The sequence below is a fragment of the Bombyx mori genome, chromosome 28 (genome assembly GCF_030269925.1).
Source record: "Bombyx mori chromosome 28, ASM3026992v2".
NCBI lineage: Eukaryota > Metazoa > Arthropoda > Insecta > Lepidoptera > Bombycidae > Bombyx > Bombyx mori.
The window spans coordinates 4,105,647-4,122,275 of record NC_085134.1 but is presented as its reverse complement, the minus strand read 5'-3'; the positions used below and the strand labels follow the sequence as shown (position 1 = coordinate 4,122,275).

At 38.5% G+C, this 16,629-nt stretch overlaps 1 protein-coding gene across 3 annotated transcripts in view; it reads right to left on the bottom strand.

The window, feature by feature from the left end:
* LOC100174976 (multicopper oxidase 1) overlaps positions 1 to 16,629 on the bottom strand; it is a 120,332-nt gene that overhangs the window by 56,997 nt on the left and 46,706 nt on the right. For all 3 annotated transcript variants that reach the window (XM_012696683.4, XM_004933518.5, XM_012696681.4), the window contains exon 2: positions 4,793 to 4,852. In XM_012696683.4, coding sequence (XP_012552137.1) covers positions 4,793 to 4,844 — 52 coding nt within the window. In that variant the 5' untranslated portion in view covers positions 4,845 to 4,852. The remainder of the gene's footprint in view (positions 1 to 4,792; positions 4,853 to 16,629) is intronic.

Sequence of the window (16,629 nt, the reverse complement as noted above, 5' to 3'; positions counted from 1 at the left end):
CCCGAATTCTTCGCAAGAGACTACGCCTTGAAAAAGGCGCGCGAAGCACTTGCCCCGCAGAACGACTACCGACTAAACCCCATCGAGCTCCACCACACCGGCTATACCAGACATACGGTACCGCAGTGCGCGCCGAAAGTCTGCCTTCGCTGGTACCCGTCCTGATGATAAGACGGGATTTCATCTCCGGGAAAATCCCGAAGGACGTCATTTCGGGAGATACACCGTGGGCGGCGCACAGGAGCCACCTTGCACCGCCCCACCACCGGACCGACAGTCGAGTACCGGGCGCCCCCGCACCCGCCACCTGATAGTCCCTACGGGGGCTGAGCGGGAGCTTCACGCCCGCGCCGGCCATCCCGCCTTCTGCGCTGAGGTGCTGAAGAGGGATCCCACTCCCTTTCACGCTCCTCAGCCTCACGGGACGCCATTACCAGGTCACATAACCTGGCCATGGCCTCCCACGAGCAACAAGACGTCCTAACTAACCAGACGTCCTACCACCAGTCAAATTTTTGAATACTTTTCAGATTTTAACCGATTTTTTTTTAAAGTGGCTTTATATTTGGGCCCCATTAGCCCACTAACACAAAACGGGCAGTGATCTCGTTTATCCATTACAAAATTAAAAAAAGAATACAATAAACACAATATCCGCATAACAATACACATACAACTGTATGTTTAAGCATCTCGAACCCAAACTAACCCATAACGAGACACTTAAAACTAAGTGAGCATTCTATAACAGATAAAACAAAGAACATTACCCGCTAACACGTTATTTTAAACTAGGTTAGAACTATTTAGATTGTAGATTAGACACGTTACGAAATTTATTACGAAACTAATCTTAGATTAATATTTGTTGCTGACGGTCATTTGACCAGTCGTTGTCAGTTTGAATCTCTTGAAATAATAATTAGTAAATAAATCGTAGAATTTAATAAATATATATATTATTATTATTATTATTTTTTATTGCCGTAATGTCGTCGTGACCTAACGGATAAGACGTCCGGTGCATTCGTGTTGAGCGATGCACCGGTGTTCGAATCTCAGGCGGGTACCAATTTTTCTAATGAAATACGTACTCAACAAATGTTCACGATTGATTTCCACGGTGGCGGAATAACATCGTGTAATAAAAATGAAACCCGCAAAATTATAATTTGCGTAATTACTGGTGGTAGGACCTCTTGTGAGTCCGCGCGGGTGGGTACCACCGCTCTGCCTATTTCTGCCGTGAAGCAGTAATGCGTTTTGGGTTTGAAGGGTGGGGCAGCCGTTGTAACTATACGTGAGACTTTAGAACTTATATCTCAAGGTGGGTGGTGCATTTACGTTGTGGATGTCTATGGGCTCCAGTAACCACTTAACACCAGGTGGGCTGTAAGCTCGTCCACCCATCTAAGCAATAAAAAAAAATAAAAAAGGCAGACGAGCATACGGCCCACCTGATGGTGAGTGGTAACCGTCGCTCATGGACGTCAGCAATGCTATTTTATAGGTTACTAGCGACCCGCCCTCGCTTCGCTTCGGAAACATTAAAACACACATGAAACCAAAAAATAAAAATAAAAAAAAATAAAAAAAAAGTAGCCTATGTTCATCAGGGACAATGTCGGCTTCTAATGGAAAAAGAATTTTTCAAATCGGTCGAGTAGTTTCGGAGCCTGTTCGAAACAAACAAACAAACAAATATTTCCTCTTTATAATATTAGTATACACTAGCGACCCGCCGTCGCTTCGCTTCGGAAACTGTAATTTATTCATTATTTCTCCACTATTTAATGGATGTTATTATACATATAAACCTTCCTCTTCAATCACTCTATCTATTAAAAAACCGCATCAAAATCCGTTGCGTAGTTTTAAAGATTTAAGCATACATAGGGACAGACAGATATAGGGACAGAGAAAGCGACTTTGTTTTATACTATGCAGTGATTTCTTTATCTTGACGACGTTAGCATCCCAATGGTGAAATGAAAAATCACAGTTGACAGTTGTCGTGTATATCTGAGCGATTTGAAAATTTGTGTAATTTTTATTTGCATTGTATTATGGAAAAGACTTTTCGCATCGTACCAAAATTGCATAATCAGTGAACCGGAAAAACATTTAACTGTCAAGGTAAAATGTACTGTAATTCCAATAGCATAAATGTTTCAATTGACAATTTAAGCTCAGTTCCCGATACGTTAAATGAACGATGCTCATTAAAATGGACACACCTCAAAACATGATACCGAAATATACAATTACCATTTCGAATCTAATTTAAAACGTAGTGTAGTGAAAGTTATGCAAATGCAAAAATACAAAGTCGATGTGTTGAGCAATCAATCGTTTTCAAATGTAGTGCCGTAATTTCATCTTTATGTGAGAAGAATAAGGGATGAATGGTGGGTAGGGTTGTACGTCATTTTCAAACTAAGAAGCATATAGGTTAAGATACTTTTTTCGGCATAAGGCCGTATCACATAGAAGGTGTCTGCACTTAGAAAGCCCGCGCGTATTTTGTGGAACTTGACAGTCTGCAGATGTGTGCGGGTCTAGGATGCTTTAACGCCCTACCCACCAGACAATTCCCCGTGCACTACAATAAGATTCGCGGTACCAACTCTTTTTAACGCTGGGTAATCCATTTACAGATATGGTCGAGGGGGGTAGCAGACCGGGTTGTGTTGAACTCCGGCGCCTCCAGAGAAGAAGATTCCAATTCCTGTCGGGAGACTACGCCTTGAGAAAGGACTCTCTCCCGACAGGTCGTCAAGACAATAGTCGACGACTCTACATCTGCCGTCTCGGTACAATAACCCCTTAGCCCGCCCCAGGTAATGACCTAGGTGACATCAATGGGTGTCCCGAAATATAGTATTAACCACCTTCCTTTAAATAAGCATAAGGGCATTTTTTAATTTATCTTAAAGACGGTGAATTTGGGATTTGAAAGATTATAGGGTAGGTCTATTTTTTGTGTCTTTGTCTTCTATCCTCCTAAACCATATGCGATTGTGATGAAACTTGGTACCATTATGGTTGGCACTGCAGGGGAGGTTATTCTGGTAGTCTAGTACCTTCAACGCCGCACCTGCAGCGCGCAATTACTTCAAAAAATCTATGCTTTTGACAGATTTAACAATAGTCACACCTGATCGGTTTCTACTAGTTACGAAACTAAAATGTAACTCGAAGATATCTTGTGATTTTCTTATGTTTACTGTTAGTTATATCGGTTCAGTGACAATTGAAACATCCAAATGTTGAAGGCAAAATGAGCAATAAAGTAATTAAACTTTACAATTAAAAATTAAAATACCAATTAAAAATTACCATGATCTAAAGTTTTATTAAACTTTGTTTTAAAGTTTTATTAAACTTTGTTTTAGAGTTTTATTAAACTTTAGATCATGTAATTTTTAATTGGTAAGTTAAATTACAAGATCTAAAGTACATATTTAAATTACAAGATCTAAAGTTTTATAGAACTTTAGATCTTGTAATTTTAAAATTGTTTATTTTAAAATCTGTATATAATAATATATAATACATATTTTTTTCATTGCTTAGATGTGTGGACGAGCTCACAGCTCACCTGCTGTTAAGCGGTTACTGGAGCCCATAGACATCTACAACGTAAATGCGCCACCCACCTTGAGATATAAGTTCTAACATCTCAGTATAGTTACAACGGCTGCCCCACCCTTCAAACCGAAACGCATTAGTGCTTCACGGCAGAAATAGGCACGGTGGTGGTCCTACCCGCGCGGACTCACAACAGGCCCTACCACCTGTGTAATATGGATGGTATTCCTTCACCGTGGAAGTCAATCGTGAACATTTGTTAAGTACGTATTTCATTAGAAAAATTGGTACCCGCCTGCGGGATTCGAACACCGTTGCATCGCTCAACACGAATGCCCCGGACGTCTTATCCTTTAGGCCACGATAATTACAAAATCTTCTAATATACGACAAAAACGTTTTATTTTATAGTTCCAGATGTTTCTAGTGTGTTCGGAATCGACTGTTTCACAATCAATCGCATCTGTCACCGATTATAGCTCCGCTCTTATAAACGAACACCTAATAAAGCTGAAGCTTATTAAGGCTGTAGTACATTATTCTGGGTCTAACGTAAAGTTGCTGGTAAGATGTTTTCTAAGTTTCTCGCCGGATCTTTTCAGTGGGTCGCGATTTCGATCCGATATTAGATTGTGCTAAGCACTTTTTGTTTTATTGCTTAGATGGTTGGACGAGCTCACAGCCCACCTGGTGTTAAGTAGTTACTGGAACCCATAGACATCTACAACGTAAATGCGCTACCCATCTTGAGATATAAGTTCTAAGGTCTCAAGTATAGTTACAACGGCTGCCCCACCCTTCAAACCGAAACGCATTACTGCTTCACGGCAAAAATAAGCAGGGCGGTGGTACCTACCCGCGCGGACTCACAAGAGGTCCTACCACCAGTAAACTGCACTGCTTTTGCTAGGGCTAGTGTTAGCAAATTCTCTCAGGTGGAGCCCGTGAGCTCACCTACCCGTTTGGGCGTAGCTGGAATAGTCTCTTAGGCTACCAGTGAAAAAAAAGGATGGATGCCAATATACTTTGCCTTTTTTATCTCACAACCACTCCAAAATAATTGACACTAGGACCTTAAAACTCAAGGTGTCACCGACCTTTGTCAATTCAGTTTTCAATTTTTTTTAACTCTAGTACACATTTAAAAGTATCTATACCATAAAAAAAGTCTTCCAATCCTAGAAGATAAATAAAAACTCACCCAGTACTATTAGGAATACGACGCAAACTAAATTTCCTGTTCTGGGATGCATATTTAAATCTGAAACAAGAAAAAATTATTTGTTAAAGCGATTTCTTTATTGACCCTAACCTCTGAATGCCTGTTAAGACACACAAAAAATCAGAAAAACAATACGTTCGGCTATACTAAGACTACTACTAATGGTGGTAGCACCTCTTGTGAGTCCGCGCGGGTAGCTACCACCACCCCGCCTATTTCTGCCGTGAAGCAGTAATGCGTTTCGGTTTGAAGGCTGGGGCAGCCGTTGTAACTATACTTGAGACCTTAGAACTTATATCTCAAGGTGGATGTCGCATTTACGTTGTAGATTTCTATGGGCTCCAGTAACTATTTAACACCAGTTGGGCTGTGAGCTAGTCTACGCACTTAAGCAATAAAAAAAAAACATATTCTGATCTGTTTTTATGATTGCGGGCTTACTAGCGGCCTGGAGGCCTTTCCATTTTCACCAGGACAAATGGGCGAGCAAAGACTCAGCCAAGAGGCCAAGGGGGCGTATTCTGATGTATCACTGGACAAACAAAACGCATTGATTCTATGAAACTATTTTTGCTTGATTATCAATTTTTTGTTTTATTGTAAGACTTTCACCTTGAAAAACACTCAATCCTTAATAGAAGCGTGAAGGGGCTCATGTTTATGATTAAGCCTAAGTCTCAATTTAACTCGCAATACGACGTAATCACAATAAAGAGTAAATAATTAACAAAACCGCCACTGAAGTTCGAATACCTCGTGACTTAAATTTCTTATAACATTATATTTTTTGCCGAAAGCGAATCTTTTAATTCGGTAGTAAAGAAAATGAATGTAAAAAATGACAAATTACAAAAAAATGATACAAAAGCAATACAATGCGAATTATGAGGATTCTACTAATGGACGTGAACTAGCATTGGTAGCCAACATTACTTAAGTAATTATCGCACAGCAGTAGTTCCGGTTTGAAGAGTGGGATAGCCTTTTTACAATACAATTGAGATTTCGACCTCTTGTCTGAAAGTAGGTGTACGCCGGACGTAAGGACTCCGATAACCACTTAACACCAAATAAGCCCCTTTTTCTCGCCTTTTTTTTAGTTTAGCTTAGTTGGGTGGACGAGCTCACAGCCCACCTGGTGTTAAGTGGTTACTAGAGCCCATAGACATCTACAACGTAAATGCGCCACCCACCTTTAGCTATAAGTTCTATGGTCTCAGTATATTTACAACGGCTGCCCCACTCTTCAAACCGAAACGCATTACTGCTTCACGACAGAAATAGGCAGGGTGGTGGTACCTATCCGTGCGGACTCACAAGAGGTCCTACCACCAGTATGTACAGTCTTATCAGTTTAATTTAAACGTGCCCCAAAATGGTAGCGCTGATGATTGTCAATACGATACCGTTTACGCAAATTGCTTATAATGTGTTTTCATCACACGCAATGTAACGCGATTTCGTATCGGCTGACACAGTTGAGGGTAACTTGCTTCGCGTTACATCTAATATATAAAATTCTCGTGTCACAATGTTCGTTCCCATACTCCTCCGAAACCGCTTGACCGATTCTCATGAATTTTTTTTGGCATATTCAGTAAACCTGAGAATCGGCTACTATCTATTTTTCATACCCCTAAGTGATTAGGGTTGTCCACCCCTAACATATTTTTTTTTTATTTGGACATTTTTTTTTTGTTATAATGAGGTATTATGTGGTTGAATGAGGTTTTGTTATTTTTATTATATATTCCCTCATCGTTCACAGCACTACATACCTCTTTCACTCATTTACCACATCCTTACACACTTACAATAAGTTTGTTTTTTCTCTACACTAGAAATTCCCTAGAAATCTTATATATGGCAAAACAATGTTTGCCGGGTCAGCTAGTTGCTTCATAAAATTTTAAGATATTAATCCAACAGGTATTCTAATTTACTAGAAAGCGTGTCTCTGTTTTCGTTTCAACTTTGGAAGTTCTCTTCCTTTGCGCCCTACATAATGCTTACAACTAACTAAATGAGAGAAGCTATTCAAAATACACCATAGTCTATCAGCTATCTTGCGTTTCGGTTTGAAAGGCGGGGCAGCCGTTGTAGCTATGCTTGAGACCTTAGAACTTATATCTCAAGTTGGGTGGCGCATTTACGTTGTGGATGTCTATGGGCTCCAGTAACCACTTAACACCAGGTGGGCTGTGAGCTCGTCCACCCATCTAAGCAATAAAAAAAACCCGTTTTACAATACAATTGAGATTTCGACCTCTCTCCCTTTGCGCCCTACATAATGCCTACATCTAACTAAATGAGAGAAGTTTTTGAAAATACACCATAGTATATCAGCTTAAATTCTAAATTCGCAAAGCGCTTTTGACACTCATCGTCTGTACTTAAACAACAAGTTTTTTACGTTCATCAAACTATATAAGTTACACGAACTCTAAAGAACTAAATGAGATTTTTTTTCCTTCTTATTAATTCAATTAAGAATCATTTGTTCGTGTGAATAGATTTTTTATTTATTTGAATATTAACAGATAAAAAAAATTAGAGATAGATTAATGAAGTAATTTTGTAAAGTTTTAAAACTAGTACCCCGTTCTAGCTGATTGGTTAATAAATAGAGTGGAGTTTAATGTTTGTTATATTATTTTTTTATTGCTTAGATGGGTGGACGAGCTCACAGCCCACCTGCTGTTAAGTGGTTACTGGAGCCCATAGACATCTACGACGCAAACGCGCCACCCACCTTGAGGTATAATTTCTAAGGTCTCAAATATAGTTACAACGGCTGCCCCACCCTTCAAACCGAAACGTATTACTGCTTCACGGCAGAAATAGGCAAGGTGGTGGTGCCTGCCCGCGCGGACTCACAAGAGGTCCTACCACCAGTTATTGAGTGGTAGTTGAAGCGGAACTAAATAGCTTTATCATATGATGACCAAATGTCTGGTACTGAAAAGGTAGAATAGGCAATATAACGGTAGGCAACACGTAGGCTGTGCCCCTGACATTGCTGACCTTAAGGGGTGACGGTAACCAATTACCATCAGGTGGATCGTATGTTCCTCTGTCTACACGGACAATAAAAAAAGCAAGGTCGCGAGGTTTACAAGCTACGAACCGCCAACTGAGCTCACGGGCTTAACCTGAGAAAGCTTGCTAACACTAGCCCTAGCAAGAGCAGTTCTTGGCAGAATCTACCACCGGATCGGAAGCCGGACCCACTGAGAAGATCCGGCGAGAAACTCAGTGGGCTATGTCTACGTGCTCTTTTGTAAAATTAGCTAAGTGGGACGATTATAATAATATTTTTCTGAAAACCACTCAGATTTTTGCATTCAAATATTATTTCACACCAAAAACAAAAATAGTTGAATAATTTAATTAATACAATACACTTGAACTAAAAGACACAATGACAAAATAAAATTATATAATTTACATTAATACACCATACTTAATTTGTAGGTAATAAACACATTAGGGATGTCAACTAGAAAACGGTTGAATAATATATCTAAGTACATATAATTTTAAAATTGTGGGACAAACAAAAGGTATATTTTTTATGAGTTATTTCATTACGATTATCGTAAATGAGTCTGTAACAGGCACAACTGATAATGTACTTATATGTTATATACATAGTGTTAAGTAGTTACCAATACACATCTACAAGGTAAATACCGTCCCTCATCTTGAGACATGTGTGCTTAGGTGCCAATTTCTTACAAATTTGAGTTAACTTTTTCGCGATCGAGAAGTTAAACAACGACGAAACAATACGTTGCGTATCATTCGAGATAGTTTAAATAGTGAGTATGTAATAGAAAAAGTAGCAGTGTGGCTGTATACACTATTGTTGAATTAAAGACATATTTGGTTTCAATCCAAACGATATTTTTAAAGGTAGACGAAATAATGGTAATTACGGAAAATGAATTCACTGCCTACCTACTGAAGCCCATAAATAGTAGAACAAAACTAGTGTGCTTAGTGCGAGTTTTTTAACGTTCTCGATAGCGTAAAAGTTAACTCAAATTTGTATGCAATTAGAACGGCAAACACAGGCCGCTACAACTACATACAAATTTGAGTTAACTTTTACGCGGTCGAAAACGTTAAAAAACTCGCACTAAGCACACAGGTCCTGCTTAGGAGCACATCGCAAAACATGCTTATGGTAGGCAGCGGCTTGGCTCTGCCCCTGGCATTGCTGACGTTAATGAGCGACGGTAACCACTTACCATCAGGTGGACCGTATGCTCTTCTGCCTACAAAGGCAATAAAAAAAATGCTTCGAAATATGCTAAGTTAACAATCGTAAGCTTACGCAGAAAAAAACCCGAATAGTAAACAATAAAAAATATTTTAAAAGAATTGACAACCCTAGTAGCGTTAGCAGCAGGATTGCAATATAATATTTTATTTTGTACGTAAACCACGTCATTCTTGTTAGATGTACCTATGTCAGATTAGTTACGAAATAGTCGGAGAGTCGACACGATGGCTAACTCAAGGCTTTGACCCTGGTAATAAATTAGTCGATTATTTTTTCTGTGCTATGTATCTATCCTTTCAATACTTCTTTATCAAATTATAAGGAAAATATCGTATATTCAATTTTTTTTAAATACCTAAAAGTTATATGTTTTTCGGATATGCTTCGACAAACGAAATTAGGCTTTATAGACATAACATTCAAGTTTCTACTGCACAAATACCTCGATTACACTTCGGGCTGCGACAAATACAATAACTCTAATAACTAGAGGTCCCGCAGTAGTCGAAAATCGACTATAATTAATTGGAATTGTAAGTTTGTACACTATTATGATTGTATTTTATACTTCTATAATCACAAATTTCGCCAATACTACCTACACTATAAAAACATTAACAAAGACAAACAATATTTAATCTATTCTCAATTTGACAACAGACGTCAAGAACAAAAGTTTGATTATAAATAGTATGCGTGCGAGTGTGCGTCAAATACATGGTATGTAGTGTGTGTAATGTTTTCTTTATTGATTTAATGTATCTTTTATGCATTATTTAAAAAAAATATCAGCATTGTGCACTTCTTCTCTATATTTTCTATAAGTGTGGAAAATTTTATACTCCTCCGTCGTAATTTTCGTAAAAAGGGATACAAAGTTTTTGCTTCACGTATTATAATATATTATAGATGTTTTGAATAATAGATAGCATGCAATGTTCGGACTAACAACGTACAAAATTACCAAAACAACGAAATAAATGTAAATACCTAGTTGTCGAGATAATTTAATTTACGTTCTAATGTCGTAAAATCTTATGAACTTTTTTTTTTATTGCTTTGATGGATGGACGAGCTCACAGCCCACCTGGTGTTAAGTGGTTACTGGAGCCCATAGACATCTACAACGTAAATGCGCCACCCACCTTGAGATATAAGTTCTAAGGTCTCAGTAGAGTTACGACGGCTGCCCCACTCTTCAAGCCGAAACGCATTACTGCTTCACGGTAGAAATAGGCAGGGTGGTGGTACCTACCCGTGCGGACTCACAAGACGTCCTACCACCAGTAAGGATTCACTTCACCGCTGCACCTTCGATTTTGAACCACAAACCCGATCCAAATGAAGAATCGATGAATGGTCATCAATAACATTATAACGTCAGACTAATTTTTCTACTAACCGTAAGCGCCAACAAAATCGTATACAGTAATAAATTTTAAACAATTGACAATTTCACGCACCACCGCCAATCTTTTCAATGTCTTTCTCGAGGCTAAATCTCGACAGTGAATACTATTTAAGCAGTTAAGGACATCCTGTGCCCTTCGTGACCTTGGGCTTTAGATCGTTATTTGTAGAGTGTTTGAAGGTAAAGCCATTATCAAGAAAGAATGATTCAGAGAATGGATTTTTACTATAAGATTATATTGCTTTCTGTTCTAAATGGGCACGAAATGCTTATGAGATTTAAAAACTGGATTTAGCTAACATTACAACATTTAACATAAGCTTAGTGAGATAATTGTTCATTAGTAAGACAAAAATTCAAAAATACATCATTTCTTTTTCATCACAAACTCAACACCTTCTCAAATCTACTTCGTGCGTTCGATCATGATATGCCTGGAACGCATTATTTCAGCGGCCGGACTATAAATTAGAAATCGAATAAATACGAGTTGGAAAAAAATAATTAAAAAAATGATTGCTTTTGTAGGACGAACATACGCCCCACTTGTGGACTATGCACTATCTACCTAGCAGCATTCCCGAAAAATTCAAATCGTGCGCGACCAGAAAAAGTTGGCAAAATTCAAAACTCTGTTTGATCCACCACCACCACCACCACATCTCTTCCCGTGAATGCCTAGATGGCGACTAAATGATTCAGTGGAGTATGAGCGGCAGCGTTCTCTAAGTATTTTATCAACGCACTGCCACCAACTGGCATTTACCGGTGGTAAAGTGTAATGTTAACCTACTTGAGAGAATATCACTGCGATACTTCTATCGCGAAAGGTTCTACGAATTATAGGGCATGACAGTCGTTGTACAGTGAAATTGAGTCTACGACTTCACATCTCGAGGTGGAAAGCGGCTTAGCCCACTGTGTTTCTCGTCGGATCGTCTCAGTGGGTCGCGTTTCCGATCCGGTGGTAGATTCTGCGAAGCACGACCCTTGCTTGGGTTCGTGTTAGCAACGTCGTCAGATTTGAGCCCCGTGAGCTCACCTACTAGTTAAGGTTACACTGAAATAGCCTCTCAAGGCTAGCAGCTTAGGTAGGAAAAAAAAATAGAAAAAAAGAATACGAGCAAACATATGACGGGCGTCTTGCCCACTAGGCCACGATAGCCAAAAGTTTCACTTACATATCGATAAAGACAAAGCAAACGGGATCGAGTCACGCTAGTACTTGACAAACTTAAAGTTACCGGAAAAAAGAAATTATGAATGCGCTAATGAATTCGAAGCGTCGTATCGTCGTTAAGTTAAGCCGTTTAGAAAACAAATAGTCACGAACAAACAATAAACAAGAACTTAATGGCCACATAAAACAATTTGTTTGAAATTTTTTTTATGAAAAAATAAACACATGAGATAAGTTTCTTTGTTCGATTTCAGCTTACTGATAACTATTTGTTTGCGAAGAATCGGTTTTGAAGGATTCGCAATGGTGTACTCGTGACTTACAGGTGATAAGCGGTTCGGTGGTGACCAGTGCTGGTTTTAGAGTTCCGTAGTCAAACAGCTGTAACGAAACCATCGTAATTACGCCGTGACTGTGAATTCGAAAAATACACTTACTCTAAAACCCTCTGATGTTCAGAAATAACACTAGGAGTAGGGACTCCGGTAACCGTACTCGTCGAACTCGGCAAAGAGGTCGACGTGCAACCTAACCTAAGCATCAGCCCGCTGAGTTTCTCGCCGGATCTTCTCAGCGGGTCGCGATTCAGATCCGATAGTAGATTCATTCGCAAAACAGCTACTCTTGAGTTGTTAGGTCTCCTTTAGAGGCGCTCAGGTAGCTGTTAGCAAATCCCACCCCTCCTGACTGAGCCTTTACTCGCCCACCTGCCCTGGTAAAACTGGAAAGGCCTCCGGGCCACTAGTTAATTCTCAAACATATTTTTTTTTTCTTCTGAAAACACCTAAATAATGAATTATGTGTGGCCAATACATTTACTATATATATATATTGGATGTCATCAAAACAACTTGATTTAATCTCGGGTTAAAATTTTTTATTTTACAATTTCGGACTTTAAGAAATATCTAATAAGACGTCACCATTTTTTTGTTCGTCGACGACTAAGCTGTTTGTAATTCGTTGATGTATTCATATTATGCTAAAAGTTCGCATAGTCTAGATTAAAAAATCAGAATCAGAGTTAGGAACAAGCACGAGTGAGATCGTTCATACCGCTCGTATTGAGCTTAACTGAGACCTTATAACTCATGTCTCAAGGGACATTTGGCGACATTTGCATTGTAGATGTTTATGGGCTCCGGTTACCACTTAACACCAAGTGGGCCGTGAGCTCGTTCACTCATGCGAGCAATAAAAAAATACGCGATTTTTAATGGGGGGATTTTCTCCTGTTTTCCGAACTATTCCAAGAAAGTTTTTTGCTCCGACCCGGAATCCAAATCGGACTACGTGCTACTCTAGCTGACGAAGCTGACGTGTCAAAATATAACTTTATTATTTACTTTCAACTCCAACAATGAATCTTAATTTTGAATACGGAACCCTCGCGTGAACTCCGACGCGAGCTTGTCGTTTTTATGCTTTCGACTAATGATAGCTTGTCCGGCTATTCATTAGAGCAGTGATTCTCAACCACTGTTCCGCGGCACTTTTGTGTGCCGCGAAATTTCAAAAGTGTGCCGCCAAATTTTGCCAATATATAATGATGTTAATATTATTAAATTACAGTCAAAACCGTTTACTGCGACATCGTTTAATACAACATGCCGGTTATAATAACCAAGAACAAAGGTCCCGGCTGAATGCCATATGACCGCCTTATTAAAAATATTGCTTTCTACGACATTGGTAATAACGACATACCTCATAAAACGACCACATTTAACTAATATTTCGGAGAATTAGATCTGTTAGAACGACCGGCTAAGCTGTATTGTAAACAATTTCAATAGGTGTCCACATTTGTCTTCAATGGCTTTTAAAATCAGGAAAGAAAACAATAGGATTTAGTTCAGTTTAGGGTATTTTCTAATTCTTAGAAACAAAACACGTGCATGCGGTAGTCAAAGCCCACTTCTTCATATCTCTTCAGTTAGTTTGTTACTTATCTATACACAAGACGCACCAAAACTTTGTGGAGTTATTCGTGAAACTTTCAAAATCTCGCAAAGAAAAAAAAAACAAATTAATATTGAAGAAAAATCGCGTATTATGTAAATATAGTTTTCCAATAATTCCCTATCGATTTGTTTGTACTTGCACGATACACATTAAGCATCACCGGTTGTTACGACTATCGGTTTTTACGACTGAATATGAGCAGTCCCTTCGATGTCGTTATAACAGATTTTGACTGTATATCAAATAAGATTTTTTTTAATTATTAGCTTGTAATTAATCCCTTTTTAAACGTTTAAATATTATTAAAGCATATATTAGTTTATTTCGTATATTTAATGTTTTTTTATAAACGTTTTATGCAGTGTTTTAGAAAGTAAATAGTTTAAATCTTTTTCTTTGTGTGCCGCCAAATTTTAAAATCGTTAAATATGTGCCGCAACAAATAAAAGGTTGAGAATCACTGCATTAGAGGTACGGGTGAGCGACTCTCAATACCTCTAGTTACTACTAGTACATATAACTATAAATAAATATATTTCATAACTACATCTGTATCGAGAAGTGAAAGACTATTTGGTTTTAGCGAACTTTTTGCAATTTTACAGCAGTTTAAAAGTTTTAAATTTCGAAAGATTTTTTTTCCTTGTCGTAGCACTCTTGTCAGAGTCGTCGTAATAGTCATCCAGTATCATTGCTGTGGGCAGATGTTATGCGCCTCACGAGCAATCACCACTCTGGAACGGCTGGACCGATTTTGACGAGACTTTCACTGATAGGTAGCTGATGATATAAAGAGTAACTTAGGCTACTTTTTGTAGATTAGTTTCACCCCGCGGCGTCACCCGCGGTACGACAATAACCGCGGGTAAAATCGCGGGACTCAGCTATCAATAATAAAATTTAATGTTTCCGAAGCGAAGCGAAGGCGGGTCGCTAGTCTATACATATAAATAAAATTGGAGTGTCTGTTTGTAATATTGAAATAACCGCTTTTTACTACATGCATACGAATATTTATACGGTACATACACCAAAATAACATTTTTTACAATATTTGTCTGTCTGTCTGTCTGTCTGTCTGTCTGTTTGTTCCGGCTAATCTCTGGAACGGCTTGACCGATTTTGACGAGACTTTCACTGATAGGTAGCTGATGATATAAGGAATAACTTAGGCTACTTTTTTAGACTAGCTTTGCCCCGCGGCGTCACCCGCGGTACGACAATAACCGCATGTAGCAACGCGGGACACAGCTATCAATAATAACATTTAATGTTTCCGAAGCGAAGCGAGGGTGGGTCGCTAGTCAAATATAATAGTCGAATATTTTTTTGTTTATCAGCCGATTTTCCATTCTGTTTATTTATTGTTAATCTTTATTCTTATGAAAGACAAAACAGTAACAAAACAGTACTTCCACTCCTACAAGAAATACTTAATTTTTGTTTACAAACTAAAAACAGCATGCAATAAACATTAAAACTAATAATTTTGCATGCGCTAGAAAAAACATGACTTTGATCAACATTGTTAATGCAGTTATTAGCTTTACCCTACAATAATTTCTAACTGTATTGCCAAGAAAAAATACTAAAGTTTTTACACCATACTGAGTTCATTACTAGCGTGTGTACTAAAGTGTAAATAAAATACATTGCATGCAACTACACATGTAGATAATATTAATGATTATTACAAATACGTGTAACGTCTTCAAAAGAGAAGAATTTTCGTTATGTTTCCATAGAATTTGAGGTATTATTTTGTTTTTCTGTTGTTGTTTTGTTTTGTTTTAAAAATTTTAAAAACAACAAAGATTACTTTTTCATCTCAGCAGTTCAAACATGCCGCTTTTGCTGCGAGACAACAATGAACAAACATTCGAATTTTACTGTGCTCTGTCTCTTTCACATGCATATAAAAAAGCGAGTGAAAAAAACAAACCCCTTCCGAACGTTCGGAAACGCGTAATACCCTAAAATTTAAAGATATTTGTAATAAAGAAATTACGTTTTTTTTTAAATAGTTGTTTCGATCTATTCCTGTTCATTTCTATGTCTCCTAAGTAATATGTGCTCTCACTGCTGAGTTGAAAAGCTATGTGTGCTACACGAGAGCAAAGTTTTTTTGCATCTCGTGCTGTTGAGTCCCTCACTACGCTCAGGATTCAAACTTTGAATTACTCGCTACCCTCGTGAATCAATCATAGAATCCTTCACTTGCTCGGGACTCAAAATAATCACTTGAAACAAAAAATAACTTTGCTCTCTTGTTGCACAAGTAACTATTACGACTTAACCTCGCATTTGTTATTCTATTCTTCGGCGTCCATTAAAGTAGTTCTAGATGTTTCCTCGACAAGGGATAATCGAAGAAAACACTGGTGGTAGAGATATGAAAAGTAGTGAAAATGAAGTCGTCGTGGCCTAAAGGATAAGACGTCTAGTGCATTCGTATGAAGCGATGCACCGGTGTTCGAATTCCGCTAGCAGATACCAATTTTTCTAAAGAAATACGCATTTAACAAATGTTCACGGTTGACTTCCACGGTGAAGGAATAGCATCGTGCAATAAAAATCAAACCCGCAAAATTATAATTTGCGTAAATACTGGTGGTAGGACGTCTTGTGAGTCCGCGCGGGTAGGTACCACCGCCCTGCCTGTTTCTGCCGTGAAGCAGTAATGCGTTTCGGTTTGAAGGGCGGGGCAGCCGTTGTAACTATACCGAGACCTTAGAACTCATATCTCAAGGTGGGTGGCGCATTTACGTCGTAGATGTCTATGGGCTCCAGTAGCCACTTAACATCAGGTTGGCTGTGAGCTCGTTCACCCATCTAAGCAATAAAAAAAAACTGTATAAAGGTTTTTTAATTAGGTTACAGCTTTGACGTCTTCAACCATTGAACAATATTACAATACCTAAGATAACTAGCCGAGGAATAATGACTTGTAATCAACACGGCCCGATGCGTGC